Raw genomic sequence first — 21,168 nt, forward strand, 5'->3', positions numbered from 1 at the left:
TCCCCAGCCCGATCGCCATCTCGACCTGTCGCGTAGTATACCTACTCAACCGTGCACTTTTACACGCAAGGGTTAGTCGTTTATGGAAACTAGCGTATCAAACAAGTGTGATTAGAAATAGAGCTCCGATCTCAAAGTCCCATTTTTATTGTTCCAGTATTTCCACTCGGATTTGTAATTGTTATCTACCATTTGTGGAGCGGTTCTTCCAGTTTGATTACCTTTCTCTGAGCTCGAGTGTACATGCAATAAATACGTATAGTCACAGTTTTATTTAATACTAGATGATGCCCGCGCCTTCGTCCACCTAGGTTTAGGTTTTTTTAAAACCCCGTGGGAACTCTTTGGTTTTCCGGGATAAATAGTTACCTGTGTGAATTTCCGGCTACCTCTATACCAAATTTTAAGCGGGCGTTTAAGAATCCCGTGGGAACTCTTTAATTTTCCGGGGTAAAAAGAAGCCTATGCCCTTTCCCAGGATATAAGCTAACGCTGTACCAAAATCGGTTAAACTTCTGGGCCGTGAAAAGCTAGGAGACACACAGATAGACAGCCAGACACACTTTTCCAATGGATGGATAAAATACAAACGTATACGTTTAGAACAGTTTCTGTAAACATGTATATTGTATATTTTCTATTAATAGAGCTCGTATTTAATCCTGTGGATTTAGCCTGTAAGATCGATAGTCTTCTGACATGGAAACTCATTCCAGAGGACTAAACCCCTAAGTACTAACTTATATATAAAGTTACTGTTACTGACCCGTTTAGAGATTACGTAGTACCTAACATAGTTCCTAAGTAAACTGATGAACCAACGTGTCTTATTGAATAAATAAACTGGAAGTTCCTCTCAGTTTGAAATTTGTGTGGTCCAAGCGGACGAAGTCGCTGGCAAAAGCTGGTAGATATATAAGTAAAAAAAACTAATATATCAAACTCGAATATTTCAATACTTCAAATACAATTTTCCCTTACAAATATATGTATGTAGTTGTAAATTGAATAACTTGTAGCAATTATGACTTGTTGACAAATCAAGCTCAGGGATAGATATATCAACTATTCCATATAAGGACTTCAGAACTTCGCTATGACTGACTCGCATTCCAACTTTCTAGATAATTGATAAAGCACGCACTTAAATATGTAATTACTTACTATGTTTGTACTGATTACGGTTAATATTAACCGGCTTCCTTTCCGAATGATTGATAAATGAAATAAGTACGTAAAGGGAACAGTTTAAATACCTGCACTGATCATCATTTCACTCAGGCCTGGCCCACTACTGAACACGGGTCTCCACTCTCCTCTCAGGAAGAGAAGAGTTTTGGCTATAGTCTATTACGTTAAGTGGGGATAGGCAGACTTCACACCTTTGAGAACTTAATGAAGAACTCTCAGGTACGCAGATTTCCTAACAATCTTTTCCTTCACCGTTAAAGCAAGTAACGGAAAGTTAGAGGTGCCCTGGATTGAACCCTGAATCTCCGAATAGAAGTTCGATTCGTCTTAACCACTGGGCTATCGCTGCTTTGTAGGGTTTCTACCCGAAGGCTCAATAATTACTAAGCCTCCGCTTCCATCCGTCTGTATATCTGTCAGCGGGCTGCATCTAGTGAACCGTAATTCGTAGAGAGTTAAAATTTTCACAGAATGTGTGTATAGCCGCTATAACAACAAATAATAAAAATATCAAAATGGCCACCATGAAAATTAAATATAATAAAAAAACCGGCCAAGTGCGAGTCAGACTCGCGCGCACCGAGGGTTCCGTACTCGGGTATTTTTCTGACATTTTGGTCGATAAATCAAAAACTATTATGCATAAAATAAATAAAAATTTGTTTTAGAGTGTATAGGTAAAGCCCTTTCATATGATACCCCACTTGGTATAGTTATCTTACTCTGAAAATTGAAACAATTACTCTTTTTTTGGTGATGTGACCACAAATTCACGGTTTTCGAACTTTTCCTTTCCTACCTGCCAAATTTCATGATTCTAGGTCAACGGGAAGTACCCTATAGGTTTTATTGACAGACACGAGAGACGGACGGACAGACAGACAGACAACAAAGTGATCCTGTAAGGGTTCCGTTTTTCCTTTTGAGGTACGGAACTCTAAGAGTGTTATTTCTTAGTACGATGGATGGTACGGAACCATTCGCGTGCGAGTCCGACTTGCACTTGAACGATTTTCATTATCATAGCAGGCGTTTGTTCAATGTAGGTTATATTTATGTAAGTATGTATTATGAAAGTAGCAATTTTCTAATCTATAGTAAAATTGTTGAGTACATTGTATCTACTTAATTGGAACTATTTAGAGAATCGAGTTTACGATAATTTACTTTCGAGTAATAAGTTGATAACCGTTTTCACAGAATAGGTTCACTTTCGCTTTTACTGATAGAGCCAGGTTCGAGCCCTTGCGCCTTATAGCGTAGGCCCTACAATAATGTTGTACATATCAAATTAATTTAGAAGTACTTAGGTATACATCCCTACCAGGTAGGGACAGGTAGAGGTAGGGTAGGTAGGTACTGTAAAAACGATAACTTATCTAGTATCTAGATATACATTGTTTTTTTAGGGTTCCGTACCTCAAAAGGAAAAACCCTTATAGGATCACTTTGCTGTCTGTCTGTTTGTCTCTCTGTCTCTCTGTCTGTCAAGAAACCTAAAAGGTACTTCCCGTTGACCTAGAATCATGAAATTTGGTAGGTAGGTAGGTCTTATAGCACAAGTACAGGAATAAATCTGAAAACCGCGAACTTGTGGTTACATCATTAAAAAAAATTAAAATGCGTAAAAGGGCTTTCCTGTACATCCCAAAACGTTATTTATGTTTTTGATTTATCGTGCAAAATGTTGGAAACATACCCAAGTACGGAACCCTCAGTGCGCGAGTTTGACTCGCACTTGACCGGTTTTTTTACTGGGATAGTATGCGGAAATCCAATACCATAGGCGATAGAGTAGGTATTATTACGTAATGCTCTTTTTATGACGAAAAACAATTTATAATAACAAACATCTAAATCGTATCTCCGTAATAGAATTCTCGGACTAAAGCATGGTTAAAACAATCTTCGCCCTTAAGGGAAAACGGGATAATATGCCCCTATTTCGTTATTTACAAAAGGGATAAAAGAAAACTCCCTGCCTGAGAATGCCCTTTGATATTTGACTCGGCGAACACTTTCGCTGTGATTTCTTTACTGTGCGTAATAAATACGGGTTGCTTCGCTATTTGCAGACGTAAAATACCCGAAATACCTACTTCTTTGTAATGGTATGCTTAGGTATTATTTTTTCCATCGTCTATCTGTCTGTCTATTTATCTGTCTGTCTATCTGCTAGCTTTTCACGAACCATCTGTTCAATCGATTTTACGTTTGCAACATAGAAAGCCCGGGTATTATTTTTTCAATCGTCTATCTGTCTGTCTATTTATCTGTCTGTCTATCTGCTAGCTTTTCACGGCCCATCTGTTCAATCGATTTTGACGATTGCAACAGAGAAAGCCCGGTAGCGAACAAGAGCTACTTTTCGCCCCAGAAAATGGAATACTTCCCATGGGATTTTTAAAAACCGTAAACCCATGCGGACGAAGTCGCGGATGATATTTTTCAATAATTCTTATACAAATTATTCTGGTAGAAAGTTATGATAATAATGAGCTATCAGCTTATAGGTTTAGACTTCGGTTTCCTAATCGGGTAGTCCTAGGCACATAACACTCGTCTAATTTTTCGGAGCTGTAGGTACCTTCGTTTGAAGCAATTAATATCACTGTCTATAACCCTGAAGGAAAACATCGAGATGAGATCTGCATGTCTGGAAGTTCTCCATAAGAAGCTCAAATGGGTAAAAAATCACTTTCGTTTAAACCTAAATATTTTATTATTCTTTTAACAAAATCTTTGTTTGTCTCATATTTTCTGGACCAAAAAGCAATCTTAGCTTGAACACTTCCAACTATTATACGTATGAGTAAGGGAAAATAGAATTTTCTTTATTGGATAAGGCGAGCGCTCGTGTTTTCCAACACTTCAGCTTTATTGGAGTAGTCAAGGGATCTACTCTCTCAGACTCCCTCCAATAAGCTTTGATATCGACTTATTGCTCGAGTGGTTGCGAAAATTAAATTACATGACTAAAAGATGTATTTCACCTTTTTTTTTTTTTTTTCTTTAAATCTGGCTTTACTCTGATTAGCCAATGTCAAGTTTGTGATATTTTCAAGTTATTGAATTTATACAAGTATGGACTCCGTCTGCGCCGGCGCCCGCCGACATACGCGCGGCGCCCCTTTAGAGCGCTTCCCAGTCAGTTCCACCACCAAAAAACACTAACTAACACAAAAACCAGCCACTCTTAACAAAAAAAAAACACTCCAAACAAGCACAGCACGCGCGCCAGCAAACGCCATCGCAGACGAAGTCCGTATTTCACCTTTTCTGTGTATTATAATATCTACAAATAGTCAGGATTGACGACTGAGCAATTTTTTCCATTCTCTGCCCAAATATGCCTAGATAAACTAAATCAGTAGGTAATACGTACTTAATCTCTACTAACACATAAGTTACGTTGGACTTGTGATTGCCGTCCTGTTTTTGAAGCAACTTAATTTTCGTCATTTTAGCGCTGGTTATGGATGCCAGTGAGCGTCATGCCAGCGTATTCGAAACAAATAATATTATTGTCATACATTCCTTTAATATTTTGAATACGCTTAAAAGTAACGGTCTTTTCAGTGTTTGGCTATTCTATTAAGTTAACGTAATTAATTATCACCACTATATTATCATCTTGCAAATCTAACAATTCTGACCATCAAAAAAAAGGAAAATTGTTACCTATTTTGAATAAATGATTTGACTAAAATATCCTCGATTTAAGGTCACAAATTCAATATCACCGATTTCACTTTCTGGTTTTGTTATACCTAAATTACTTAGCACCGAAATTATCTAAAAAAAGTTTCTATTTATTTTATATTTCGATATCTTTATCGGGGTCGTAAGACTTTGACTTTGTTAATCTCTAGTCTACTTAGCAATTAGTTCTAAAGTAGTTAACAGAAAACTTTAAACCAAGAAGGTACTTAATGCTTCTAAAACCACTTAAAGTTACATTGTTCTAAGTAAGAGAATTCTTTTGCTTGTTTAGCGAATAACTAAGTTGAAAAGCAAAGTTGCGACAATGGTTCGTAACTTGAGTTTTTAGGAGGAAAGTTTCGCTTGTTCTGTTCCTCATAGTTTTACCGGTGTCTTAACAATTGTATGAAAGGTGGGTTATCCATTCGTGTCTAGTAGATTTCGATTTCTACCCGATTAGACAACACAACGGAGTAGTAATATATTCGTCATCTATATGTTATGTATGCGTTGAATAAAACTGGCATAACTCTTCCAAGTTAGCTTCCATTTAAGATTGAATCACGCTTTTACGACCTCTGAGATCACATTCAAGGGCTAAATTGTTAGGTATCGAATACTAAAAAAGAGTGAAAAAAATGACTGAATTAACGAACAGTTGTAGTCATATTAGAGTTCTGAATTAAGAGTTCTATCCTCTTGTGGAGAAATTGCTTAGCTGAATAATTAATTTTGCTTTTGCAAGTTACGGAAACATCGATACGTAACTATAAATAAGCTTTAGGACTTCGTCTGCGATGGCGTTTGCTGGCGCGCGTGCTGTGCTTGTTTGGAGTGTTTTTTTTTGTTAAGAGTGGCTGGTTTTTGTGTTAGTTGGTGTTTGTTGGTGGTAGAACTGACTGGGAAGCGCTCTAAAGGGGCGCCGCGCCTATGTCGGCGGGCGCCGGCGCAGACGGAGTCCATACTTGTATAAATCAATAACTTGAAAATATCACAAACTTGACATTGGCTAATCAGAGTAAAGCCAGATTAAAGAAAAAAAAAAATAAGCTTTACCATCCTCTGCAGTTTTAATGCAAATGTGTTGATGCTAATTGCGTGAGCAGCCAAATTGATGGCTGCGGCTTGATTTACCATTTACATAATTTTGTAAAGGTTCTGACACACAACTCGCGATAGAAATGATACTCGAGTTTAATGAGTCTATGGCGATATCCACATAGAGATGATAGATGTTGTTATACAAATTCGCACGCTACAACGAAGTATCTTATATAGGATTATTCAAGGGGTGGATCAACCAATTCCTAAAAGGCTGGTAACGCATTCGCAATTCCTCTGGTGCTGCAAATGTTCACAGGCGACGCACAAGTAGCGTTTGCTCGCTATTTTTAGAAGAAAAATAATCAAGAAACTAGATTTTGCAACGAGGTCTCAATCTCTCGCCATACATTTTCAATTGCTCTGATGAACTTTTTTCTAGTCTGTTATTTGCCGTCACGCTGCGAGTGTGTCGAGGCCTTTCTGATAAAAAATTATAAGTGTACAAAGGTCAAAAGGAAAGGACTTCGTGCAAAAAGTAATATTTCAAAGGCTTTCGCGCTAGAAATACCTACTTAATTATTTTTTGCTCGTTTAAACAGTAAAGTTCATAATATCTACTTCCCTACTTGTAATACTCGTACATTTTATGTTCGTTTTTATAGTCTATACTAATATTATAAAGAGGAAACCTTTGTATTTTTGTATGTTTGTATTGAATAGGCTCAAAAACTACTGGACCGATTTCAAAATTTCTTTTACCATTACTTAGAGGGATTCTTTCGAATCCGTATAGGCTATATTTTATCCCGGAAAATAGATAGAATTTTTCATGGTAGTAAAAATTGTGGAGTAAGGCGTCGAAAAAACTGCCGTACGTTAACGATTCTCGCGAACGCTGCCTAAAATGGTTAGAGATGTATGGTTGACTTCTATAGAAAAGTTGTAGAACTCAATAATGCCTACAAAAAAGTCCGCGATAGTATAAACCAAACATTAATATTTTAGCCATTATAACCACTTTTCCATAGAATAAAAGTAATTAAAATTATTAGCCTATGTTTATTGATCATAGTATCGTCAAATACTAATCCTTATCCAAATAAACTATTTATTGAGCAAGAATGTTTTTACTAATTACTTTTTATTTTATTCCAATCGGACAATACATTCAAAAGATATTACGAATTTAAAATTGTAATTGGTATTAAAATGAATGATGGTGTCGCACGACTCGCACGGCGAAACCGCAGGGGAGGGGGGTGCACATCTATGAAGCAGGTTATTTGTAAAATTGGTACATAAGCCGTGGACTTTAACTATGTTATTTTACGATAAATTATAACTTTGACTTGCACCCGTGCGAAGCCGGGGCGGGCCGCTAGTCGTATTATAAGCCTCATTATAAAATTGTGATATTTTTGTTTGGTAAATTAATAAACTAGTATAATCTGATTCGTTTGTTTCATTTACCCCGTACCTACTAACCTAGTGACGGTTTATTCACAATCTTTAATTTAAGCGATGATATCACTTTTTGAAGATTAAAACTGACAAAAAATATTTTCACGAAAGGCAATATTTACAAACAAACAATTTTCTGGCACTTTGTGGAATTGTCATTTTCAATCGCGGCCGCGGAAGAATAGACTTCGTAACTCTCACACAAAGGAAAATGTCATTTCATTCTGCCCCCTACAATTCCTGCTTTGAATTTTCCTTCGCGGGATTTTATATGAAAACTAGCTGTACCCGGCATGCGTTGCAATGCCGTAAACAAACATTTTTTGTTTTATTCATAGATATATAGTTTTTTTAATGCAGGAACCATCTCGGGCGCGCTCAGAACAACGAGAACCAAAGTTTCATAACAATCTGATCAGCGGTTTAGCCGCCTATAGAACACAAACATACAAACATTGATTTTTATATATTATTTTCCTTAGTGTCATAATTATGATGGAGCATGAGTGCAGTGATTTTGTTTATATTTTCTACCTTTAGTCGGCAATTGCGTGTATAATTTAGGTCAACCTGATCTCGTGTTCCAGTGGGCCTGTTTTTATCAAAGTTGAAGTAGTTTTAAAGCTTTCGAATCTAAAAATTTCGTTTCAATCATTTCAGTTCGTTAATAGATCAAAGGTCTTCGCACATTACACAGACTTAGCGTCGACTCCACTCTGACTCAACTCACAGTAAAGTATAATGGTATTATATAGCTTTATACTATGACCTATTTGGCGGTATTTTTCAATATTTTATTCAAAGAAGTCGGCGGGTGAACCACGTGTGGTTCACGCCTCACACTTCAATAACACAGTGTTGAAAAAAGTTCACTTTCCCATACTTTACTGTGTGTCGAGTCGGAGTGGAGTCGGCGTCGTGTTTGTGTAATGTGCGAATACCTTTCAGTGGTTTGTGTATGATTCCCGTACAACCATCGACATAATTTTTTTATACAGTTTTGACCAGCGCTTGGAGTATAGGATTAAGAACTGATTTTTTTAAAAATTTAAATGGAGAATATATCTAGATTAATTATTAAGAATTTATATTCGCGAAAGGTAATATTTTAGCAACAAACAATTTTCTAGCACTTTGCGAAAATGCCATTTTCAATCGTGGCAGTGGCGGAATAGTTTGAAAACTCACACAAAGGAAAATACGATTTCATTCCTGCTTAAGTTTTCCTTTGCGGGATTATGTATGAGAATTATTTTCCTTTGTGTTATTATATCACGCCGGTTGGTTAAGTCGACGGTGCATGAGGAAAGTAGATTTTATAACATTTTGTTTGAATTATTATAGAGGTGCAATTTCGCTTACGTTTTATTTAAATTTAATTTTATACGTTTGATTAAATAAAGTTATTTCTAATATTGTTTCTATACCGTACATCGTAGTATAATGAGTTGATAGCGGAATTGAATGCAACATTACGATTTCAAAGCGCTTCGCGGTTAAGACACTGGCCTTCTATTAGGCTTTGCGGCGCGAACGTGAACGCATCGTCAACGTCACGAACAAAACTTGCGAGTGTGGAGGGACACAGTTCACGCGTGAATCGCGGCATACATTCACGGCGCGAAATAACGGCGCGACTTCGCGACGCGAGTGTGGAGCCCACTTAAGAGCAATTACGCATCTGAGTCTGTGAAAATACGGATATAAAAATCTTGGTCCGAAGTCGGATATTGCTTACGCACTACCCCGATCTCTGATCAAAATCCAAGCTATTCAGTGGACATCTTTGGCATACGTCCGATATTAATCCGAAGCACATCCGAGATATTGTCACGGATGACGGAGAGATAATAATTAACGGACTCGGATCGACGAGTGCGTAATCGCACTTAGAAATAATACAAACTGCGAAACTACAAACTAGCTACAAATAAGCTACAAGCAGTTCTCTAATCATCAATGCAACAACACATTTTCACCTAGTTTAACGTCGACGTCCCAGTTATGGGAAATAAATCCCTTATCAGAGTTAGTACGTCGTGCCGAACGTATACAGGTGCTTTCTAGTAACGCTTATCGGCGTGCTAATAGGCCGGCTGTATTTAAAACTGGGCCAGCTTTGCAACACTTGAATGAGGAATAAAGTAATGGTCAATCAATGGTTGAAGCATTGATAGACTAGACGCGCTTCGACAGACAACGAGTTTTGAGTAGAAAGGTAAATGCTCAGCAGCAAACTTCATAAGAGCTTTCGATGAAGAAGCAGAGTAAGGCAAATACTTCGTTTCGTGTCCACACATTCGAATATCCTAGCTAATATTATAAATGCTTAGTGTGTTTGTTTGTTGGACGGTAAAAATCTAACGGAGCAACTGATTGACGCTTTTTTACAAGAATATTAGCCGATTATTTAACCGTGTTTTGTCACACTTTTATATCATAAAGGTGAAAGTTTGTGTGTATGTGTGTATGTCTGTTACTCTTTCGCGCAAAAACTACTGGACGGATTTGGCTGAAATTTGGAATAAAGATAGATTATACCCTGGATTAACACATAGGCTACTTTTTATCCCAGAAAATTAATAGTTAAACCTATATCCACATGAATGAACTCGCGGGCATCATTTAGTAGTAAATAAAGCTATGTTTCAACTGTTATCAAACAGGCCACTTCAACTGTCGATGCTTACGATGGATTGTATATTAAACTGTCATGTTTTGTTCCAGGTGTGGTTGTGATGTCATGGTGGTGGGCGCTGGCGCTGCTCGCGCTGGGTGCCGCCCGCGCCGCGCCCCGGGCCGGCTCCGGTGAGCTATTTTACAGTAAGCATTCTTGCGCACTACTTCCTTTCCCTTTCGAGAGATGCTGCACAGCGCACACCACTGTATCTCTTCTTCGTTCCCAAGGGATTTAAGCGGAATTCACATTACGAAATTAGTGGCACGACATTAATTTCACTATCGATTGCACGTGTAAACGTCTAATTCGTAATGCAATTACGATTTTTTTATAAAAAATATTAGCCATGCTAATCATGACTAATACTCTCCTTTCCCCTCCAATTAAGTGTAAAGCTTGTGCCAGGAGTGGATACGACAATAGTACGCGTGGGGTTTGAACCGCCGACCTTTCGGAATTCAGTCCGCTCTTCAATCGTTGAACTATCGAGGCTCGTAATGCAATTACTAAATTGGACGTTTACAAGTTTGATAATGAATTTAATGTCGTGAAACTATTTCGTAATGTACCTAAATTTCGCTGTAAGAGCGGTTTCAGATTAGCAATTTTTCGGGCGTATAAGCTCATATCTCTCTAGTTTGAGCGGTGATAGCCTTGTGGTTAAGACTTCGGCTTTCAGGAGGTCGGGGATTCGATCCCGGGCACGGACCTCTAATGTGAACTGAAATGCACTACTCTATCTCTCTAAATATGTGCCTATACAACTTTTTACACCGTTTAAAAATTCCGAAGATATTCAAAGGTTTTTTGAAAATTATAGAATTCTGAGATACAACATAGCATCAAATTAAGAATCTTTTTTTACACGATCGGTATCAATCGGAAAGTTTGTAATATAAAATATCAAAGCAACATAGTGATGCAACGTGCAAAAAGAAAACAATACAACACTATGATCTATTACATTTGGGACGTGTTTATCTGTAATAACATCTGATGCGAGTACGTACCGACCACTGACCTCTACAACTGATACAGCTAGGTACGCTGGACCTGCGATTGCCGATCTAATTTTAAAGCAACTAGATTTTTGCCATTTTGGCACTTGATAGCAGCAGTGAGCATCAAGTGAACGTATTTGGTACTAAATGTTAGTGATAAGACATATCGTCAATACCAAAACCACGAAGACACCAAGTGTCAATTTTACTTCCTGGTACGCCCAGTAATGCGCATCCAATTGGTACAATAGATAGCTGTCACTTTGTATAGCATACCTTTTCCAGCGAGCTTGTGTATTACAAGTCCATTTCAGTGGTACCGACACATACATAATGTGATTTGATTTGATGCGAGCGAAAGTGTAACTTTGACACGACACGGCTCGTCGCGAGATGAATGAATAACGAAATTATTCATAGGGAAAGCTTCTCAGACTTGCGACATTTCGCTCAAAAAATGTTGCTGTTCCCTGTTGTAGTGATAAGACCTTCTACACGTCGGTCGGGAGTTTGATTCCGAGCCCGCGCCACGCACATCTAACTGTCCGGAGTGATGTGCGTTTTAAGTGTAATTGTTTTATCGGCGCGGTGAAGGAAAACTTTGTGAGGAAACTTGCATGCCTGAGAGTTATGCTTATTATTCTGAGAGGAGTGTGGACCCGTCCTCAGTAGTGAGCTGGCGATGGGTCGACGATGATGACGCTCTCTGTAGCGCATCGATTCATATATTGTAATATTATGTTATTGTAAATGCTCCAATTAGGGTAAATCACAGGGTTTTCCGGTAAAAGCTATGATTTACCAACATTTAACGATAAAAGTCGGAACTTTCTGTGATAATCTTTAATTGTCTTACTAGTTATTATCTGTTTCTTGCCATTTTTCTCATAGATTAAGTAAACGAAACATAAAACGCAGATATAAACATTTGTCTGACACAAAGTTGTGTACTTACGTCGCGCGACATGTCTGTAGTGTATTGTTTATGTGAAGCTTATTCGAAGCGAAAGTGAACGCTGTTTTGGGATTTATCTGACTCGATGTAGCGTGTAGGTAGCCTGTGCTCGTATTTTTTGTTTCTATTTCGTATTCACAACCATACGCACTGTGAGGCGCATAAAATTGCTTTTTAATACCTTATTTAAAAAGTAAATACGTTTTTGTTTTTGGGCTTAAGAGGGGTCTCTCCATCACTCGCTCCATACAAACGTAGTTCGTCTCTCATTGGAATACTAACCAATCATACTCAATGGAATTTTGTAGAAACGTTCCGGGAATCTATGCTGTGGTTTTCTAGATTTCCGTTAAAATATTCGGTTTCAAAGTTACGCGGTCTTAAAAATTCACATATAAATCGTTGAGCCCCTGTAATTTTAAAACTACATATTTTTAGAAAAATCTAAAACACCACAGGCACAGGTATTAGTTTCTAGAATGTGTGCAAAATTTCATAGACTTTGGTTGCTTAATATTCAAGTGAAATTGGGACTACGATTGTATGGAGTAAGTGACGGAGAGAGCCCTGTTAAACATATTACACTGGTTAAACCACTACTCATGTGGTTTTTAACTTTGAATAACTGGTCAAGTTTTTGTCATAATATGCATAATCTAGGGTTTCGTAGTCATGCTATTTGCAAAAAAAACGGTCATTTTTTCGTAAAAAAAACTGTGAAACCCATTCTCTATTCAACGAAGCATTCCCTTGAGAAGGAAAATCCCTGAATAGTTTTTTTAATCAGTTTTCACTTTTTATGTTCAGGAATGTTTTTTTTTACAATTTATTAATGAATAAATGTTTAGGCATCCCTAAATTCAATAAAAATGAAGCGAATGAATTACAAGTTAGTTAATACTACAATCTCGCGTTGCATTTCAATACTGTGCAGATGCACTTTCCTTTCCGTTTTATTACTTAACTTTATTTCAAACTGATCTTGCAACTCTCACTTGCGTAATGCATGTTTTTATTTGCTTTGGATGGATGAGATTTTTTTTTATTTTGCGATACTTTCATGGATGTACCGTACCTACTATCAAAGAATACTAAGTATTACTAGACGTAAAAACCGGTCAAGTATGAGTCAGACGCGATGGTAAGGGTTCCTTACCATCGTGCAAGATATACGTGCCTATCACGTTTATGTAGAACCCTTATTTTTCGTGAACGCATTTTAATTTTTTTCACGGCCCAACAGTTTAACCCATTCTGACGAAATTTGGTACAGAGTTAGCTTATATCCCGGGGACGGGACATAGGCTACTTTTTATCCGGAAAATCAAAGAGTTCCCAAAGGATTCCTAAGACACATCCGCTCAACCGATTTGTGTGAAATTTGGTACCGAGGTAGCTTGCATCCATGTTATTGACATAGACGACTTTTTATCCCAGAAAGTCAAACAGTTCCCACGGGATCTTCAAAAACCTACATCCACGCGGACGAAGTCACGGGCATCCTCTAGTGTTAAATATTTGTAAGTCTACTCTGAAGGTGATTTCATACCATATCAGACTTGGGCGATAAAATGGGATTATATTCAAGTTGTTTATAGCTTGAAGCGGACTAGTGGAAGCTTTAAAGATTTTGATGGCCCCTTAACACTCGGCGAGTGAATTAAACTCAAGATCAACTGTTGCTTAACTTAGGTGTGGCTTTAGTGGATGAAAAAAATAGGGTGAAACGGAAAGGGTACATCGGAAACAGTTTTCGTTGGGAAATTAGAAGGCCCTAGATAAATAATAATATTATGAGTAAAGTAAAAACAGAGCCAAGACAAACACTATTAAGTACTCTTGTGATAGTGTTATCCATCTTCAGACATGTGTCAACATAAGAAAATAATACCTACTCCCAAGTCCTAACATCAACTAAGTATATTACATTTCAGGCTGCCTTTATATTTTTTTACGGAATATAAACATTTTCACATTACGATTTATGACTAACTAGCCGATGCCCGCGACTTCGCCCGCGTGGATTAAGGTTTTTCGAAATCCCGTGGGAACTCTTTGATTTTCCGGAATAAAAAGTAGCCAATGTGCTAATCCAGGATATTATCTATCATCAATCCAAATTTCAGCCAAATCCGTCCAGTAGTTTTGCTTGAAAGAGTAACAAACATACACACACACACACACACACACACACATACAAACTTTCACCTTTATAATATTAGTGTGATATACTTTTTGCTTATTTGCATATTTTAGACTTTATCGTCACACTTACGCTGGCTTAAGGCAGAAACAGATTATAAGACGCGGCTGAAGGACGCGTCCGTAACCTCCGTAGGTCGCGGACGTAACGATGAGCGTTCGGACGCGACGTCCGCGGACATTCGAAAGATATCTCGCTAGATGACTGTGCACACCTATCAGTCGCGGCTGTCAGCTGCGGCTACGGACGCGTTTCATAAGTTGTTTTACGCTTTAGGGCTGAAAAAATGCTATCGAAGAAAACAAAAAAAATATTATTATCGTCAAGCCTATCTTGCATAAAAAACATATAAACCGTTAAGCTATTTGAGGCTTTTGCCGACAAATTGCCGGCCATTATTTATTCCATATGAATAACGTTGATTCCTGCATCGATACGGCAAGTGATCGGATTACTTAATTATATTGACATGCGAATTTATTCGCTCGGATCACTATTATAGAGATTGTTGGCTGGCATAAAGTAGATATAAATTAATTAAGAAAATCCTATTTTCTACTGATGTTGTAAAATGTAAATGTAACAGTAAGTTTGTTTGTGGGTTTGCCCTTTAATTCCACCACAAAGGACAAGGTCATAACATGGCGCATAACAAGGGACCAAGTAAGTGTGCTTATGCTCGGTGTAAGCACACTTTCTTTATTAGTCGCATGTTGACTGCAAAGCTGTCAAGATGCCTAAATGCGCGATCAAAAAGTGCCGAAATAATACGTTAACGACGCAGATAAGAGATGGTGTGACTTACCACCGGTAAGTTAATTTTATTTACGTAAAATAACATGCGAAAAAGTGTAAAATACTTAGTAAAACCATTGAAAACACTAGAAATATCTAAAATTATTTACAATATTCCCATTCCTTTCTCTCACGCACATCGGAAAGAGACAGATGGAAGGGCGCGTCACGAATGTCGGAAAAACAAAACTGTGGAGTAGCTTTTTTTTTGTTTAATGTAAAATCTATTCGCCATTATTGTATCACATTTATTTTATTATTTTTTGACTACCTCCGGTGCGCAGTGGTAGCGCGGTGGATTTGTATGACGAGGGTCCCGGGTTCAATTCCCGGCTGGGCCGACTGAGATTTTCTTAATTGGTTTAGGTCGGCTGGTGGAAGTCCTTTGGCCGTGGCTACTTACCACTCTACCGCCAAGCGATTTAACGTTCCGGTACGATGCCATATAGAAACATCTATAACGGGTGTGGATTTTACCCCACCCCTACAAGTTAGCCCGCTACTACCGTAGACTGTATCATCACTTTCCACCAGGTGTGATTGCAATCTAGGGCTTTTAATTTTTTTTAAATATAAATCATCCCACGTAAAACCATATACATATAACTAGTAGGGCGCGTGAGTTCGCGGCCCGCAAGCGGACCGCAATTTTTCTACTCATCAAGTTGAATTTCGGGTCCTGATCATTTTTTGCCAAGAAACCACTCTTCCATTTTTTATAATCTTCGAGATAGACACCGGTGAAATTTGTATGGCCGCCATGTTGAATCCGCCATTTTGGTTTTATTTTTCAGCTCCCTGTCAGTTGGATGAAGTTCTGAGTGACATTTGTTCGAGCACCCCCTATCTTCAATACCCTGGCCGTGCTCCTCACCGAAATCTTCAATCATCAGCTCTATCCATATTTTTCCTCCGAATCATTTTTTGTCCTCTATACGAAACCATCGGTAAAAAAAAAGACTTACAAAGAGGTGATCAAATGAGTCAGTCAGTCAGTCAGTCAGTGAATCAGCACGAGCAGATATAGTATAATAGTTATATAGTATAGATAGTTATAGTATAATAGTTTCATATTTACAAAAACGAAAAATCTCTCAAAGAAATAACAAAAATTAATAGTGCTACACTACTCCATTCCATTTTTTGTTCAAGTTTGCTTCTAAAATCACCTTATTCAGCTTCGAGTGCTTATCGATTTACATTGCGGCTTAATCACTGAGGTTAGTTTACAGGACTTGAATGTTAGCGGGAATGTATAAATGGAGCAGTTGAAGCTAAATAGGGTGAATTTAGAAACGTGTTCCATGTTTGGGCTCTTGTGTTGTATGCCACGATGTGTCCATGCTTAGAAAGTCATTGCTATAATCCGCTAAACCAACGAAATCTGTATGGTACGGCAGCACCACACAAATCCCAACACAAATCCCTCAACACTTGAGTTGAGGGATTTGTTCTTGTAGTTGTAGAACACGATTTTTGATAAAAATAGGTACTTAATTTATTTATGTGTAGTGATGAGAAAAGAAATTATCGCTTGGTCATCCCAAAACTTGAAAATTTGCAAGTAACGAAAGCTATTAGACCCTTGAAAGGGTTAGGTGCCTCACAAAAAACACGTTGACTCTTTAATGGAACGACAAAACTTGCGAAAAATGGCGTGGACAGTAAGTTAGGATAAGAAAATAGATTAGGAAATTGCGACCTAGCTTAAGTTTGGAACTTTATATCTGGTAAGTTGGATTTGTCTGTTCATTCAAAGAGTAGGTATAAGAAACTATGAAGGTAGGTAAGGTACGTATTAATAAGTTCTCATTAATCACTTAGGCAATCTGGTAGCACTAAACTCCAAAATAGGGCGTAATTTTATCTAAATTTTCACAATATCGGTGGTCGAATTACGAATTATCCTTAATAATAACAATAAAACAATTAATATTTATAAGTTAATCCCTACAAAGCTGGAGCAATTAGCTTATAAAGTACTTAAATATGATTGCAATTAATTTCATATTATCATGATTACTTTCTGTCATTAACCGACTTCCAAAAAAGGAGGAGGTTCTCAATTCGTCGGGATCTTTTTATTTTTTTATTTTTTATGTATGTTCCCTGATTACTCAAAGACCCCTGGACCGATTTGGAAATTTTTTTTTTTTTGTTTGAAAGGGTATACTGTGCAGGTGGTCCCATATAAATTTGGTGAAGATCTGATGAATATCTTCGGAGATGAAGAACAGAACTCCTCAATGGATAGGAGCAAATTGCTCGCGATCAGTGTAATAGCTTAGTAAACAGTAGGGTTTTAACTGGGCACAGCATATTATAGTACAGTAGGGCCACTAAAAATTGTGAAATAAAAAATTTTCAAAAGAAAAATAAAACCGACTTCAAAAACGACAAACACTAAAAAGTAAAAAATAACTTTTGTTTAGCTACACGTGTAATGCACCTAGGTATGAAGTCGGGCGAGCTTCACTCTTGGATTTCTAATTTTGTTTTAATATGCTCGCTCGACTTCATACCTAGGTGCATTACACGTGTAGCTAAACAAAAGTTATTTTTTACTTTTTAGTGTTTGTCGTTTTTGAAGTCGGTTTTTTTACTTACCTACTCTTTTCATTAATTTAACGTATTTATGAATAAACCAGTGGGAAATTTTATGAAAAAACGATAATAATGAAACACTTTGGCAAGCATTGCTGCATTATAAATTAACTAATTCAATAAAGCCGATAATCTTCGTAAGTGGCATTTAATCAGTGAAAGTGCATGTCTTGTGCGTAAAGTCAACACTATTGTGTACAGACGCCGACTTGTACTTAGTGGCGGCCATCGAAAGTGATTTTTGACACGCTTTCCGATGTTCGATATCGACACACGCAATTTTGTGTAAAAGTTGGAAATTGTCTTTTTCTTAAACTTATCGCACATAATATAATATATGAGCAGTTGCGTGCAGGCCATAGAGGCATTAAAGCACTGCTGAACTCTAGCTCTCGCTAGCTCAATGCTTTCATTTTCATTATGCACTGCCGGAAAAAAAGGTAGGTGCCAAAATTTTCTTTTTCTTGGGGATATCCTCATGGATACCACCGCGCCCGGATAATTCAGAGTCATGCTTCCTTTTGAATAGCGTCAATAGCTCCTGACTGACTGACTGGATTGTTTTACTGTGTTTTTACTTTCTCTAAACTCAGTCAATTACAACAATTATTGTGATGATCACAATCCATAGTCATAGCTTTTGTACTACTATCACCACACTCAAATATTTTGTAAGCAAACATGATTGCGATTGCGCTGCGCAACTGAACCCAGTTCCGAGTCGTTAATAAAACATTTGCGGCCTATTTCCTAGGAAAGAGCAAACAGAGATTTTCCAAACATATTCGTAAACACGTTTCTCGTATCTCAGAGTAAACACATCGGACTCGAGACACGGATACCTCGGTGAAACTTTTTGACATCCCAAGGCCCTTAGGGAAACCTTTTATATGATATAGCCATAGAGTTGTCATGTTACTAGAGCAGCAATTTACCGCAAAATGAACTTAACATTTAGGTTAAGTTCATTTTGCGGTAAATTGCTGTTGACGTGTAAAGATGCTAGTTATATTTTTTGTTATGTTATATTATGATGCCCGCGAGTTTCCGCGGGAGGTCTTTGATTTTTCGGGACCAAAGTACCCTGTGTCCCTTCCCCGGGATCTATCCTATAGAAAAGAGGCTACTTTTCTATTTTTCTTTTTTCCCTCCTATTTTACCGTAAAATCGGTTAAACGTACGTATAATGGGCAGACCGATAGTGTTACTTTCGCATTTATGATATTAGTTTGGATGTGGAAGCATATGAATAAACTCTACACATATAGGTTTTTTAAATACAGTAATATTAACTGATAGATAAAGACCATAAACCACAGTTTATCAGACGTGTGCAAATAGTAACTCGTAAGTGACCCGATTCTCACGCGTACCACTTCCATTCTCTCCATATCCAAACTTGGCCCTTGGAACCTACGTCCAGGTTTCACCGGGCAATGTATCTTTATAAACTGACGATAGTTTGATCCGCTGTCCACTTAACCTAGTTTGGTGAAGCGATTTTCACACATTAATGCACCCGATCGATAGATCGCTGAATCTACAAGGGTGACATAAGGTTTAACTATATAAGGTCTTTACGGACTTCGTCTGTGATGGCGTTTGCTGGCGCGCGCGCTGTGCTTGTTTGGAATGTTTTTTTTGTTAAGAGTGGCTGGTTTTTGTGTTAGTTGGTGTTTTATGGTGGTGGAACTGACTATGAAGCGCTCTAGGGAGGCGCCGCGCGTGTGTCGGCGGGCGCCGGCGCACACGGAGTCCATACTTGTATAAATTCAATAACTTGAAAATATCTACAAACTTGACATTGGCTAATCAGAGTAAAGCCAGATTTAAAGAAAAAAAAAGGTCTTTACAGACTTTTATAGGTTCCAAACTTGGCTTTTAACATAAGCTTTAACTATCTAAGGACTTTGCAGCTCTCTATAGCTTCCACACATGGCTTCTACTTAACTTACGTCAATGTATCTTAATAAACTGACGAAGCGATTTTCACACATTTATGCACCCGCTCGATCGATCGTTTGCTGAATCTACTAGTTTAGTTTTTAACCCACGACCCAAAAAGAGGGGTGTTATAAGTTTGACGTGTGTATCTGTGTATCTGTCTGTGGCACTGTACCTCCTAAACTAATGAACTGATTTTCATTTAGTTTTTTTTTGTTATGTAAACATTTACATCTTGACGTAATATTTGTTATAAATATTTTATCTCCATTAAAAATTTTAACGACCATAAATCATATTATATCTATGTACCTATCATACGCCGTAAAATGGCGTCCTACTTAATAAAATTTAAGCTTCGTAAAAAATCAAGATTTTTGACTTTTATTAAAGTTTAACGACTTACTCACTTTTTAGCAAAAAAGAAATTTCAATAAATCATTTTTATTATTTAAAAATATACACGTTCAATGTAAGTTGTTGGTAGAAGGTATTGTAACAACATGTACCTATATTGTGAACTAGAGAATGCCCGCGACTTCGTCCGCGTGTTTTTTCAGTTTTTAAAGATCCCATAGAAACGATTTGATTTTCGGGGATAAATAGTATGTCCATCCCCGGGATATAAGCTAACTCTGTACCAAATTTCGTCAAAATCGGTTAAACTGTTGGGCCGTGAAAAGGTAGCAGACAGACAAACAGACACTCTTTCGCATTTATAATATTAGAATGGATGGTGGCTCTTTCAAAATCAATGGTATCGATGGATTTAAAAAAATACAGGATTTTAAAAAAATCGTAGTTTTTTATGGTGTCTTATCAGTAATCATTACTACTGTCGCCTGTCTTCGTTTTTGCTAACGTTCTAGTTACATCTGTATAATAACATTGGTATGGAGCACTTAGGTTAACAATATCATTACGGTTACCTACTGCTATCCAATTACATTATCTCTCGTTTGACCTCCTCTACATGACCCTAAATGAGTCTTGTGGCACAAATAAAATATAACTTTTTGATATAGTCATATTATATACTACTAGATGAAGCCCCCGACTTCATCCGCATGGATTTAGGTTTCTAAAAGTCCCGTGAGAACTCTTTGAATTGCCGGGGTAATAATAATTTGTAACCTATATCCTTCCCCGGGATACAAGCTATTTCTGTACCTTTCGTAAATTGGCCGTAAAAATCTAGCAGACGGACCGACATACTTATATTTTTATAATATTAGTATAAATATGCATATGGATTTACTTGATTAGAGGTAAAAAGCTTCATCAACGACGTATCATTTATCAAAATCGGTTGAGCCATTGAATAGTTACGAGTGGACATACATATACATTTACAGATCAAACACATAACCCTCCTTTGGACTTCGGCAAAGTAGGGTAAAAATAATGGTCATCCTAAGGGCCAGACGTCAATCGTTTAAAATCTCATCTGTAATTTGTATGAAAGTGAAACCGGTACTTTCGTACCGACAAATATAGGTTACCGGTAAATAAATTCACTTTCATGACCTTGGCAGGGCGTGAATAGTGAAAAAAGTAAAAGTCGCCCATTGTACCTCTCGCTGTAGGG

The 21,168-nt window shown here is 37.5% G+C and overlaps 1 protein-coding gene across 2 annotated transcripts in view; it reads left to right on the forward strand.

Annotated features, from left to right (window-relative positions):
* Positions 1–21,168, forward strand: part of LOC123870299 (serine proteinase stubble) — a 148,274-nt gene that overhangs the window by 93,344 nt on the left and 33,762 nt on the right. Inside the window, exon 3 of one of the 2 annotated variants that reach the window (XM_045913538.1) lies at positions 10,126–10,221. In XM_045913538.1, coding sequence (XP_045769494.1) covers positions 10,126–10,221 — 96 coding nt within the window. The remainder of the gene's footprint in view (positions 1–10,125; positions 10,222–21,168) is intronic. The other variant, XM_045913539.1, reaches the window with a different exon arrangement.

Source organism: Maniola jurtina, chromosome 12 (genome assembly GCF_905333055.1).
Source record: "Maniola jurtina chromosome 12, ilManJurt1.1, whole genome shotgun sequence".
Lineage (NCBI taxonomy): Eukaryota > Metazoa > Arthropoda > Insecta > Lepidoptera > Nymphalidae > Maniola > Maniola jurtina.